Here is a 12,812-nt window from a genome sequence, read left to right as displayed (position 1 = left end):
GGCACACGCAGTCATAACAATAGAGCGAGACTTTCACAAGAGGGCAACGGTATTGATTCCTTCAATCGTTCTGATCTGAGTCTCTAACTCCCTTCGTGCTTTCAACGAGCACTTTCAAGACGAGCTTCTCTTGCTTACTTTGATGTATTCTTCGCCTTTGCCTTGTTCGTCCCCCTCGCCATCAACCTCAACCTTGTCCAGAGTGGCAACGCTATCCCCAGCCTCCTTGATGGCTCTCCAGTTGAGACCAAAGTCGAGAATGTCAGGATACCTCTTCACATACCAGTACATTCCCATCATCGCCGCAATGCTACCCACACTAAATGCTGCAGCCAGCGGGAATCCAATCGGATATCGCGGAGAGTCCGCGGTCCGCCATGCTCGGAGCGGAATCGTCGCATGGCCGACGTACACCAACGTCACAGCGACACCAACAATCACAGACCGCGCCTCCGGCTCTTTGCGCAGGATCATAGCCAGCCACGCGAGTAAGGCATATCCCCACGCCGCCGTCGCAAACGTCAGGAAATAGAATGTCATGATCGTGCCGCGGCCGCCCGGCCATGCTGCCAATACTGAGGTGGCAACAAGCTGTAGGAGTGCGGCTCCGACGCCAACCTGCCAACGCCAGTTCTTCCAGTCGCTCAGCGCGTTGAGTGAGATGTTCGACACAATGGAGATGGCGTAGCCACCTAGTGGTATCAGGTTGACGGTATACACAGAATACAGCGCGTTGCCCTCCCCGTCTTTGAGACCCTTCAGATACAGCAGGAAGTAGGAGTTCGCGCGTTGCGACCACGCAAATTGGAGATAGGCGGCGAGGAATAGGTACGCCACTGGCGAGGTGAGGAGCTTTTTGACCTTGTTCCAGAGAGCCCTGCCTTTGATGATCTCTTGCGTCGTTGTGCCTGATTCGGCCATCCGAGAGGCCGCCAGAACGCGCTCTTCTTTGGTAAGCCACAGGGCTCTGGTAGTCGTTGGCGCATCAGGGATGACGAGGAACCCGTAGAGGCCCCACACGATCGTCATGATACCCGACACGACGAAAAGCCACTGCCATCCTTCAAGACCATGTACTCCGTTGAGGTTCTTGTACAGTGCGGCCTGTAGGATACCCAGGAACATGCTCCCAGCGACGCTGCTCACACCGAAGATGGCGAGACGCTTGCCAAGTTCCGAGGGGGTGTACCAACTGAAGATTAGGTTGACGATGCCCGGCCAAGACGTAGCTTCGAAAACGCCCAAAGCAAATCTTAGGCCATAGACCGTTTTTGCGTTGCGGGCGGCAAAAGTCGCAAGCGTAATGGCACCCCAGACTACCTCGCAAAAAGGCAGCCAGAGCGATGGGCGCACGCGGGTTTGGATGAGCTGGGATGGGACGATGAAGAGGGCGTAGCCGATGGAGAAGTAGGTCGTGAACTCGACCAGCTCATTGCCGTAGAGTGAGAGGGACTCTTGCATGCCGGACACGTAGGCAGCTGTTGTGGCGGACTGGTCCATGTCTTTCATAAGACCGGCGACGAAGGCCCAAGATAGCAGGAGAATGTCCAGTTTGAGGACTAGGACGTGCTCAGGATCCTTGAAGTAGGGGTGGACTCTCGACAACCACGATGTTGACGAAAGGGCTGGTTTTGACGTGGAGGGCGTCACTACCGTGTCAGAAGGCAGAGTTTCCGTTGTTGTTGCCATGATGATGGCTGTCGTTCTGTTCGCCAACTGATGCTGGGCAGAACCAGTTTCTATGGCGGATCAAAGTCTGCCTTTATGAACATCTCATGAAGACGGCATATGCTTCGAGGCAATAATTTCAGGCTGCCTCGTTATTTCAGCGAAGCCACACCGAGCGGGTCAAGTCCGATGTGAAGTCGGACCGTCCCGATCTTTGACGCGTTCAAAACTTGCTGAGCGCGGATTGCAACATCGCCAATGTCAATGGTGAAATTGAGGCCATCTGTGTTTGTTGCTCTGCCCAGGCTGAATTTCTTTCTCGGTCATAGAAAGGGGGGTCTGGCCGCTGGATTTTCGCCAGCCGGGGAGGGCGACTAGCGCTTCATGGATGTTCCTAGCTGCGGCGGACGATGTCGCCATCACGACGGGTGATGCCGTCAACGTCGGGGACCCGCCGAGTGTGCCACTAAATGGAATTTCCAGGTGAGAATCGGTTGCTCTGGCATCCAAGGAGGAAGTATTGATCGGGTTGGCCCCGATAAAGGATGCTGAGGACATCGACTCTCTCACAGTCTAGTGACAACCGAAGATGTCAATACATATACTGCAAGAAAGCGCCGGATAATGACGTGCTAGCATCGCCAGCGTACAGCAACACCCCAAGAAATTGTTCCTTTCAGGCCGAGTCAGTTCATCATGGCCTCCCAGCCGCTCTACCCAGCTTACCTGCCCACCCGGCCCGATGGCTTCCAGCCGACCATTGACGTCCCATACTTTGAGGCAGAAGAGCCTGGGGTGAGAGCGAAGAAATCCAACAAGCTCTCCGTCTTCAAAGCCCAGGATGCAAAGGTGGAGAATATGACCCCACGGGTTGGGTCTGAGATCCGCGGGGTCCAGTTGAGCCAGCTGTCTGGCGCCGGCCTTGATGAGGTCGCGTTGCTTGCGGCCGAGAGGGGCGTGCTCGTGTTTGTGAGTCAAGGCGACTTTCGTCCTCAACTGTCTCATTGAGGGTCTTTCATCTAATGAGAAAATATGATAGAGAGATCAAGACTTTGCCGACGTGGGGTTTGACAGACAGAAGGAGATTGTCCGACACTATGGACCACTTCATCAAGTGAGTGCTCAAGTGATGCGAGATAGCTCACACAAATTGACCGTGACTGTAGCACCCGACGATGGGCTATCCAGAGGGCACCGGCCCCGAATTCCACGTCGTCTACGCAGATGAAAAGGCGTGAGTTCATCCTGTCATCAAATCTCAGCTCAGGGCATCGTCAACTTACATCCAACAGAGGCAACCTGCGAAACCTTCTCGGTCCACGCACGAGCTACGATCTCTGGCACGTGGACCAAACCTTCACCCCAAATGTCCCATCAACCACGTTCTTCTGGGTCCTAGAGTCTCCGGCTTCGGGCGGCGGCGACACGGCCTTCACCTCCTTGACCGCCGCCTACTCCGCTCTCTCCCCCGCATTCCGGCGGACCCTCCACCCCCTCCGGCTCTTCCACACCTCCGCGTCCGTGGGCGAGGTCGCCCGCGTCGGCACGGAGCGGGCCCTCAAAGAGGCAGTCTCTACTACTCATCCCCTCGTCATCAAGCACCCGGTCACCGGCAAGCCCAGCCTGTTCGTCAATCCGACCATCGCGCGCAAGGTAGAGGGTTTCTTGCCGGAGGAGTCGGATGCACTGCTGGGATTCCTACACAACCACATCCGCAGCTTGGACTTCAGCTGCAGGGTGCGGTGGGAGAAGGGAACGGTTGTGGTGTGGGATCAACGGAGTGTGGCGCATACCGCCGTGCCGGATTTCCAGGACGGAGAGAGGCGACACATGGTCCGCATCATTCCGTACGGGACGAGACCGGAACCGGCTTTTCCTGAAGAGCATGGACCGGCCCGGGAAGACGAGGGCAAGGCGGGAGGCTCTGATTAGGTTGACTTTGATAACGAGCTACTTATTGCAACGCTCAACGGCCCGGTCTAGCAATGGACACTTTTGGCGATAACAAACTCAATAGTCTGTATGAATACCCTGTGCACCAAAGTATATGCATGTCCGTCGAAGCTCAATTACACCGCCAAAACTGTGAAGCAAGCCTCGCAGACCCATCATTGGAGAATCTGTGTTGCCGTGGTCTGATTTCAACCTCTTCAGCTGGCAAACCCGCCCCCTTATCGGAAAAAGCAAACCTAATTAACGCGACAATGACGCGAAGCATTGAGCTCCAAGTCACGTCATCCCTGAATCGCGACACCCCAAAGGGGTAAATGGAGACAAGCAGTGGATACGAAATGGGTCCCGATTGCGAATGGTCGCACGGGCAACCCAAGATAAGGGAAAGCTTCCTGTAACAGATATTTCAGTAGAATTTTCCTCCCCTGACGCGGTTGAAGCTCTCTTCCTTCACGATCATCAATCTCCTCCACATTCCACAGTTCCCCAACTTTCTCCCCACGATCTTCCCGTACACTAAAACCACCAACAACCGTCACAATGTCTACCGCTTTCGTCCAGCGCCCTGCTCCTGAGTTCAAGGCCACCACCCTCTTCCCCGGTGGTGAGTTCAAGGACGTCTCTCTGTCCGACTACCTCGGCCAGTGGTAAGTAGCTCTCCTGCTTCCTTGCGAGACATCACGTCTCCCAGGGAGCGAAAGAACCCATGCCACAAAGACAGGATAACTAACACGCACCGTCACAGGGTCGTCCTCCTCTTCTACCCCCTCGACTTCACCTTCGTCTGCCCGACCGAGATCATCCAGTACAACGACGCGCTCCCCCGCTTCAAGGCCATCAACACCACCGTCCTCGGCGTCTCGACCGACTCGCACTTCTCCCACCTCGCGTGGACCGAGCGCCCCCGCAAGCAGGGCGGCCTCGGCGACGACCTCCAGCTGCCCCTGGTCGCCGACAAGTCCCACAAGATCTCGCGCAGCTACGGCGTGCTGATCGAGGACGAGGGCGTTGCCCTGCGCGGCCTCTTCATCATCGACCCCAAGGGCGTCCTGCGCCAGATCACCGTCAACGACCTGCCCGTCGGCCGCAACGTCGAGGAGACCATCCGCCTCGTCGAGGCCTTCCAGTTCACCGACGAGCACGGCGAGGTCTGCCCCGCCGGCTGGCAGAACGGCAGCAAGGGCATGAAGGCCGACCCCAAGGGCAGCCTGGAGTACTTTGCTGCGCAGAACGGCGAGAACGGCCATGCCAACGGTAACGGCACCAAGAGGCTTCGCGTTGATTAAGCTGGGAGGAATAAGAGCGTGTTAGACTTGTATTATGAGTGTAGAGAATTAGAAGTATAAAAGTAGAACTAGAAGGGCGGCTTTAGATTCCAGGTAGAAGACCTGGCAAATGCTCAGACGTCTAGACCTAGATCAATGCGAAAATAGGTGCGTTTGCACACTTTCCCACACAGGCATTGGCTACATCCAGGGTGATTCTTCACTCCCACCACTTTACATCCGTCTCTCTGAGGGTGTTGCTTCCGCAGTGAATCTCTCCAAGCCCAACATGGTGCGACAAAAAGTCGTCGACGAATCCAATATCTATACCAGTTGCACCATACACCGCCCTCACTCTCTCTTCAAACAGATCCTTCCCGTCAACCATGGGCCCCCAGGGCTTCGGGCTCAAGTAATGTCCTCCCAAGACAATACCGTTGATCGCAGCAGGGCTGAAGCTCGCCACCAGAAACTCGTCCGCCATCACCGTGTCCGTGTGTGAAGGCAGTCCGTCGTCGGAGCGGCTGAACCCCTGGCCCATGTTGAGATCCTTGAAGAGCACCGGGACCCGAACGACATGCTCTCTCGCAATCGGGATCTCGGAAAGGAGTGTTTCGAGGTTGGCGTCGATGTGCTTCTGGGCGTAGGCATTCACCTGATGGAACGTCTCGTTGGCGAGGATCTGGTCGATTGTCGTCGCCAACTCCTCGGCAGAAGTTGAGAACGCGTTGTCGAGGCTGCCGTTGAATGACACAGCCCGCACCCCGCCGTGGCCTGCGGTAGATGCGTTCCGCAGGATCTCGAGAGCGGAGACGGTATCCGCGCTGCCGATAGTGAACCCGAGACCCGTGTTATTAGACGGCAGGAACTGCACGAACTCATCGACGTGGCCGATTAGCAGCCAACCGGTCTCAAGCATCAGCGGCTTCTGCAACCCCTGCCCGTCGAGGAACTTCGTCATCGACTCCGCGGGCATCTTCTCAAAGTGCTTGCCCTGAATAATACGTCCGACAGGGTACCTGATGCCGCTTTTGGAGGTATACGGTGGGATGGTCTCGAGGTTGCCAAAGGAGTTGATCTCAAGATGTCCAAACCCGCGACGGCCCCCTTCAGGCTGAAATCCGCCCACGCCCTTACCCCTCAACTGCTCAAACACCTGACGGCCGCCAGTCCGCGTCGACTGCGCAGACCTCAGCACAATGCGGATCGAGACAGGGCCGTTCGGGCCCGGCATGCTGGCGTACGCCGGCTCGATGAAGTCCTGCGCCCAGATGTCGCTGCTCTGGTTGAAGAGATAGAGCGGCGTCTGCAGACCGGCGGCTGCGCGGCCTGCGTCCAGCTGGCGGATGAACTCGAGCTGGACGGGGTCGGAGTCGTTGGCGGCGGTGCTGATGAGGGTGTCGACGCGCTGGAGGTGGTGGTGCGTGAGGACTGGTGCGACTTTGAGCTCGACGGCGTCGGAGAGGATCGTGGTGTTGACGTGGAGGTCGAAGTGGACCGTGACTTTCCCATCCCACTCCGAGGCGTCTGTGACGAACTCGCGGCCGTCGATGCCCAGGGAGATGCCGTTCTTCAGTTGTGTGGCGTTGAAGATGAATTCAGGGTCGACGAACCTCCATGCGGCGGTTTCGCTGGCGCGGGAGGGAAAGTCGTTCACGAACAGGCGCACGCTCTTTGCCGCAGCTTTGGGGGTAGCATAAATATGGGCAAAGACGTCATCCGAGACATCTACCGGGGCGGTCTTCAACGGCGCGACCAAGCCTGGCTCGAGGAGCAGATGGCCGGAGGCATCATTGCAGGAGGCGAGCTCATGGTTACTCAGGGGGTTCCCCTGGAGGTCGGTGTTCGCACAACGGCGGAGAGAATCGCCGACGTTCGGGAGGAAGATCGCTCCCCGTGCCGGAGTCCAGAACGCCTTGTCAGCGTCATCGGCCTCGTTGACGGCGCCGTCGCGGTTGGTGTCTGCCCGGATGACGGGCCGTTGGGCGGTGGCGGCTCCGAGATGGAGGGCGGCCAAGGCGATGGTCGTCAAGTTTGTCGGAAGATGCATCTCGGGTGTTGGTGACATTGAAGACCAGTATGGAAAGAGGAGCTTGAGGGAGAGTGCCTGGCTTGTTCTCAGTCTTGTCGCGGCAGTTGATATCTTATATAGTGATTTCTTTGCTCACCAGGAACGCCATGAGCACCGCCATCACCGACCATGCAGACCTTCCTGGCTTGGAAAAAAGCTCATCGGTGTCCGCGGGCGACAGATCCAGGTGGACTTTACGGACTTCGCGATCCTCTTCGTCGCCTTTGATTCGACATTGTTTTCTCGATGCGGTCGCCATGATTGGCGATCCTACCTCGTATGGTACCCTCCCCACCGGAATGTTGATAACATTGCCGTTATCAAAGAAATTTAGAACAGAAAAGGAAACCGCGCATTCATGCTGGAGAAAACCCGCAGCCATTGAGGCTATCTCGACTCATAGATCGTGGTGCACTAAGCCAGATCGGGAAGATTTCGTGGCCAAGAGATTTGGGTGGGGTTCCCCGCTTGAATTGCTGCCCAGATCCTGGACTGAGTCGACACCCATCGAATTAACCGGCCCTTGACATGATTAGGCAGTTAGTCCCTCGAAGATGATGGACTGTGGAAAACGGCATTGAAGCAAGTAACATTTTTGAACGCTTTTGGCTACCATTCATGTTCCATTCGACTCGGCAATTGACGGCATGAGATAACACAAGCCTTACCCGTTACCCATGGTTATTGGTCATTCGCAGAGGCTTGAGAAAACTGAAGAGTCTATGCAAGTGTCTCTAATGCGTTTGAACTATAAGTCTATGCTACGAATTCTACTCTTATCCCAGCCATTCTTCCCAATCCCAGTGGGGCTTTGCTGTACCAGCTGGGTTGTAACTATACATGTAGTAAATCAGTGCTGTGGCGAAATTGAGACAGAAGAAATACCACGCGGTGAACATTTCGACCGTTTCTCGTGCGTGGGAATTGGCCGCCACTCTTCTCAAAGCCTCCAATGTCTCCGCGGCGAACCACATGGCAATCGCGCACCAAGTCGCAGCTATAATGGCCGTGATAGACTGGGCTATAATTGAAGATGTATTGGACGGAACCAGTTGACTCATGAGGTAAGAGCCCAAGGTCAGGAGCACTAGTACAACCAGTATCAAACTTGACTCCAGTCTGTTCTTTATGTCGGCAATGTTCCCGTAGTATAAGTAGAGGAGCGCGGATACAGCCAACGGGCAGCCCAGCATGCCGGTGGTCTTGGCCAACCACTGAGGTTGGATGTGATGAGGTTGCCCCCAGCAATCTTGGGCAGCCGCAGATGCGAACCACAGCATGAACATGACCGCAAGAGCGATTGAGGAGTAGGTTACCAAGTATGGCGAATGTTCATCGTTGTCGGGCTGGGGATTCTCGTTGGGCTGGGGATCCTCGTTTGACTGGGGGTTCTTGTTCGGCTCGGCAATTGAGATAATCATCTCAGGCCAGATCATCGCAGGCCAGACGACTAATAGTTCGGAAACGATAAACGAAAAGACGAACGCCACAGCGATGACTTTTGTCCATACAAGCCCCTCGGAACCGCAAATCTTGATGAATGTGCAGATTGGCGGGGAGGAGGTGATGATTCGCGGCAGAATCTTGGAGACCACTGTCTTGAGAATTCGTTTGGGAGAGCCAGTAGGCGAAGCATCTCGTAGCTCGGCGTGATGCTGACCCTTGAATCGCCAGCCGAGCAGGGCTTTCATGACCTCGTAGAGGGATCCTTTAGTACAACAATACCACGCGAAGTGACCCATGATGTTGATCGCGTCGATAATGCAGATGACAGGAGATATACGAAGAGGGAAGCCCACGTCGGCGTCAGCTTCGCATATAAGCCCTGATGGTTGGGTCATGGAGTTGTAGGCAAGGCCACTAAGGGTCGCAGTTATCAATTGGGCGGAGACGATCTCGGCTGTGCTTGTTGAATGGTCCATGGCTGCGCTGGAAAAGGGTTTGGCATAACAGTGAATATGACATAAACAATAGTGATGAGAGCTGGTTGCTGGTTGTGGTATGTGTGAATGGATGTCTGGCTCATCTGCTCCTCACTGAATGGATTCAACCTTCTTATAGGACTGACAACTTGCTGAGGCATGGTGTCTGCTTGTATCAATATCGCGAAGGGGCAACGGACGGTCCCATGGGCAGATTGATCTCAGCCTCCTATGCGTCGTTCTCGGACTTCGGCCCATGCCATAACGGCTTTTTCCTATTTGGGTACTTCCACCAGGGGAGAACGATGGCAATCTCATAGCCGATTAGCATTGGCATCAGCGTGTGAAAGCAACGCAATTCAGCCTCATCAGCCACGAGCAGACGCCAAGCTAGATCAATAGCTTGGCGCTTTGTTTCCACGAGGCTCTTCTCTGGTGAGGCTGAGAGTGCAGGGGAGAGACTATGGCTTCGGACCATCGTACCTGTAATTTTCAACGTCTAACTATGAGTCGGCTGCATCCGAACATGCCCAAGTCAATACTCTCTTCACCTCGCTGCAGTGCCAGTAGCCACTGCACGTATGCCCGTAAGCCATGCAGACCTGCCATGCAGTGTTCCTGGTTCTTAAGCAGTATGAATGCATCGGTAGCTGAGTACGCCATGTCCTCCTCCATTTGGAAGTAAGACTTAAACTCAGTACGACAAAAGTCACGATGCATCTTGCGCACTGCAGCAGCCTCGGTGAAGCAGCGTCACCGGAGGTTGCCGGAAGCATGCAATCTGCGTATCACCACCCGTACGATTTCGTATGGATTCAACCATTCATAGCGGCACACGCCTCTTCACAACTCGGTGTTCCATCTCGCGCCGCGGGCCTGCAGTACGACATGAAGCATTATGTCAAGTTAGGTCAAGCGAAAAACCTCAATGTCTCATTTCTGCGATGGTACAGCCTCGTAGTTGCTAATCATGTGAGAAGAGGCGGAATTTCTTGCTTCAAGTCTTAATTACACCACAATCCCTAAATGATTATTAGCATAGAACCTCCAGCGGCATCAGTGCGAGATAAGTCTAGTCGAGACTAAGACCGACGATGTAACCAGGAGATCGGTTTATCGTGGCGCTTGTTAGGCAGAATGCGGCGGCGGCAAATTCCTTGCGATCTTTCAGGGGCAATCGAAACCTTCCGAGCGACGCTAAATCGTTTTCGTTTAAGGCGAGCGTACTAAGAAATAGCTAGATACGCATAAATACCCTTTCTCCCTTCTAACTTTTGCATACTTTCGCGATCAGGTTCATTTGAAGGGGAAAATGGGCATAATGTTATACCATAGAGGATAGTTTACTTTTACTGTGCTTGCAAGGCTCTACTTCTTGTTAGTTAACGAGACTCGGAGTCATGTTCAGGTTGAGCGTAATGGCTGGGATGACGACAACGACGTCTACAGTAAACCTGCAAGCATGCAAACCTGTTGAAAAAGTGTTCGCTCTCTTACAAAATTTCAAACTCATCTTGCTTGTAACTACTGCTCCCTTCGCTAGGGCATGTGCCAAAAGAGGTGTGCAGGTTTTATTTATCCAGCCTATTGGCTCTGGTAGCTATGATTCAATTGGAATATATTCACTAATATCAGTACTGTGTACGATCCTCCTTAATTCTTATAAGGATTTTAAGCTGCTAGCTGACAGCTTTCAAAGAATGGCGGGGAAATGCTTTGAGCTGGGCTGGGGATACAATTTACAAAGGATTTCTCGAAGCACTGATATTTCGGTCCTAGCAAACACGCCAATCAAGGCAACAGCCAATCAAAAGATGGAATAATGAATGATCAGCGCTGCGTTGTACTTTTTGAGCTTGCGTCTCTCGTGCCACCGCCCGCAAAGCCAAAAGTCCCATTTCATGGCTTGGGATGATGTGTCAGCAAAGTCAACCGCGCCCTTATTACAACCTCAATGACATCAACCTCACCCGTCTGTGAAACCACATAAAGACCGGGATCCCAACTCAGAAATTCTTTTCTTCAATTGCGAGCCTTTCCTCCTACGATTTCAAAAGCATAGCAATCATGGTCAGCTACACTCAATTCACCCTCGAAACCAGGGCCTTCCGCCTCTCCACGCCGCCGGAAGCGCTGCAAGAACTGCGCGACCTCGTCCGACTGTCAAAACTCGGTCCGAGGACGTACGAGAACTCGTATGCGGGCGGGAAGTACGGGGTCGAGTATGAGTGGATGGCTGAGGCGAAGGAACGCTGGGCGGATGGTTTTGACTGGTGAGCATCCCCCCTTTGACACTACATATACATTTGTGTGCGAAATTTCGTCTAAGAGTGCGAGTAGGACGGCTGTTGAGGCACGTGTGAACGAATTCCCCAACATCAAGGCCAAAGTTGTCGATGACGACGGGGCTACGTACTCCATCCACTTCATCGGCGTCTTTTCACAAAGGAAGGATGCGATCCCGTTGATGTGCATCCACGGCTGGCCTGGTAAGCACTCACCATTTTCACAGTTTAACATCTCAACTAAGTATGTGCAGGCAGCTTCCTCGAATTCATCGGCTTCCTCTCCGCTTTGAAGGCCAAGTACACCTCCGAGAACCTGCCCTACCACGTCATCGTCCCCTCCCTTCCAGGCTACGGCTTCTCCGACTCCCCGCCGGTAGACAGAGACTGGACGCTTCAGGACTCCGCGCGGCTTCTGCACAAGCTCATGGAGGGGATGGGCTTTGAGGGCGGGTACGCCGTCCAGGGCGGCGATATTGGGAGCTACACGGCGCGGATCATGGCGCGCACGTATGACTCTTGCAAGGTGCTTCATCGTGAGAAACTTCCCCTACTAAACTGTGATTGATGATCATCAGCTGAGCAAAGGTTATGGTCTAGTGAACTTTTGCGCCATGACATGTCCCGAGGAGGCAGCAGACACGCCGCTCGAAGCGTATGAGCGAGAAGCCCTTGAGAGGAGCGACAAGTTTGTCAAGTTTGGCACCGCGTATGTGATGGAGCATGCTACGAGGACGGCTACAATCGGGTTCGTGCTGTCGTCGAGTCCTCTGGCGCTGCTTGCTTGGTATTTTAACCCCCTTCATGTTGACAGACTCATTACTGATAAGCTGGGCAGGATTGGTGAGAAATTCCTCACGTGGACGCACGAAACCCCCTCCATGGACGAGATACTCGCCTCAGTCACGCTGTACTGGCTCACACAGACGTTCCCTCGCGGTGTATACCCGTACAGACAGGTACGTCATCTCACGACATGGTTGTGTTTTCGCTGTAGCTGACCCATAGCAGGAGGTCATCGACGACACCCACGGTTCCATGACCGACGCGGAGTGTCGGAGGGTGATCAAGGACGGCGCGAAGCGGTACATGTTCCATCCGGACCCGAAGTATTACTGCGAGAAGCCGATGGGGTATTCATGGTTCCCGTACGAGATTGTGCCGGTGCCGAAGGCGTGGGCCGCGACGACGGGGAACCTGGTCTGGTATCGGTCGCACGAGAAGGTGTGTTTTCCTCCTCATCTTTCTGCATATATATCACGTACTGTACTAACATGAATAGGGGGGACATTTCGCGGCACTGGAGCAGCCTGAGGCCCTCCTTGACGATGTTGAGGAGTTCTTGAAGCAGGTCTGGGGCCCGAAGTAGTCATCACCTCATTGTTGTCTTGAGATTTTACCGTCATCAGAATGATTTGAACTCATGGCGAGTGAGACGATCATGAAAATCCCGCAAATTGCGAACAAGACATAGAAAGTCACTACTTGTGTTGTCATAGTTTTTGTGCGATGGGTAGAAAAGGCTATCAATTATTGGCATACTACTCGCGACGAGTGGCATAGACATTCTTAGGTCATATATTCTCCAAAATTTCCCAATTTTAACTCTTCCGTGGATCAGGAAGCTCTTCGTATCCATTGATTGATT

The 12,812-nt window shown here is 54.1% G+C and overlaps 6 protein-coding genes across 6 annotated transcripts; 3 read left to right on the top strand and 3 right to left on the bottom strand.

The window, feature by feature from the left end:
- Positions 1–114: 114 nt before the first annotated feature.
- On the bottom strand, positions 115–1,689 carry COL26b_008719 (uncharacterized protein; the record flags this gene model as incomplete). Its single annotated transcript, XM_053181468.1, has 1 exon — positions 115–1,689. One exon carries the CDS (start codon positions 1,687–1,689, stop codon positions 115–117), a length of 1,575 nt encoding a protein of 524 aa, XP_053034608.1.
- Positions 1,690–2,364: 675 nt separating this feature from the next.
- Positions 2,365–3,600, top strand: COL26b_008718 (uncharacterized protein; the record flags this gene model as incomplete). Its single annotated transcript, XM_053181467.1, has 4 exons — positions 2,365–2,637; positions 2,708–2,782; positions 2,835–2,902; positions 2,961–3,600. 4 exons carry the CDS (start codon positions 2,365–2,367, stop codon positions 3,598–3,600), a joined length of 1,056 nt encoding a protein of 351 aa, XP_053034607.1.
- Positions 3,601–4,161: 561 nt separating this feature from the next.
- PRDX1 (Peroxiredoxin-1) lies at positions 4,162–4,907 on the top strand (the record flags this gene model as incomplete). Its single annotated transcript, XM_053181466.1, has 2 exons — positions 4,162–4,268; positions 4,367–4,907. The coding sequence occupies 2 exons, from the start codon at positions 4,162–4,164 to the stop codon at positions 4,905–4,907; spliced, it is 648 nt and encodes a 215-aa protein (XP_053034606.1).
- Positions 4,908–5,106: 199 nt separating this feature from the next.
- Positions 5,107–6,954, bottom strand: COL26b_008716 (uncharacterized protein; the record flags this gene model as incomplete). The annotated part of the gene is made up of 1 exon (XM_053181465.1): positions 5,107–6,954. One exon carries the CDS (start codon positions 6,952–6,954, stop codon positions 5,107–5,109), a length of 1,848 nt encoding a protein of 615 aa, XP_053034605.1.
- Positions 6,955–7,733: 779 nt separating this feature from the next.
- COL26b_008715 (uncharacterized protein) lies at positions 7,734–8,879 on the bottom strand (the record flags this gene model as incomplete). Its single annotated transcript, XM_053181464.1, has 2 exons — positions 7,734–7,978; positions 8,066–8,879. 2 exons carry the CDS (start codon positions 8,877–8,879, stop codon positions 7,734–7,736), a joined length of 1,059 nt encoding a protein of 352 aa, XP_053034604.1.
- A 2,067-nt stretch (positions 8,880–10,946) lies between these two features.
- Positions 10,947–12,533, top strand: COL26b_008714 (uncharacterized protein; the record flags this gene model as incomplete). Its single annotated transcript, XM_053181463.1, has 6 exons — positions 10,947–11,152; positions 11,220–11,368; positions 11,419–11,700; positions 11,765–12,123; positions 12,176–12,388; positions 12,447–12,533. 6 exons carry the CDS (start codon positions 10,947–10,949, stop codon positions 12,531–12,533), a joined length of 1,296 nt encoding a protein of 431 aa, XP_053034603.1.
- Positions 12,534–12,812: the final 279 nt, after the last annotated feature.

The sequence above is a fragment of the Colletotrichum chrysophilum genome, assembly GCF_026319265.1.
Source record: "Colletotrichum chrysophilum strain AFK26 chromosome Unknown scaffold_78, whole genome shotgun sequence".
NCBI lineage: Eukaryota > Fungi > Ascomycota > Sordariomycetes > Glomerellales > Glomerellaceae > Colletotrichum > Colletotrichum chrysophilum.
This window is presented reverse-complemented; position numbering and strand designations above follow the sequence as displayed.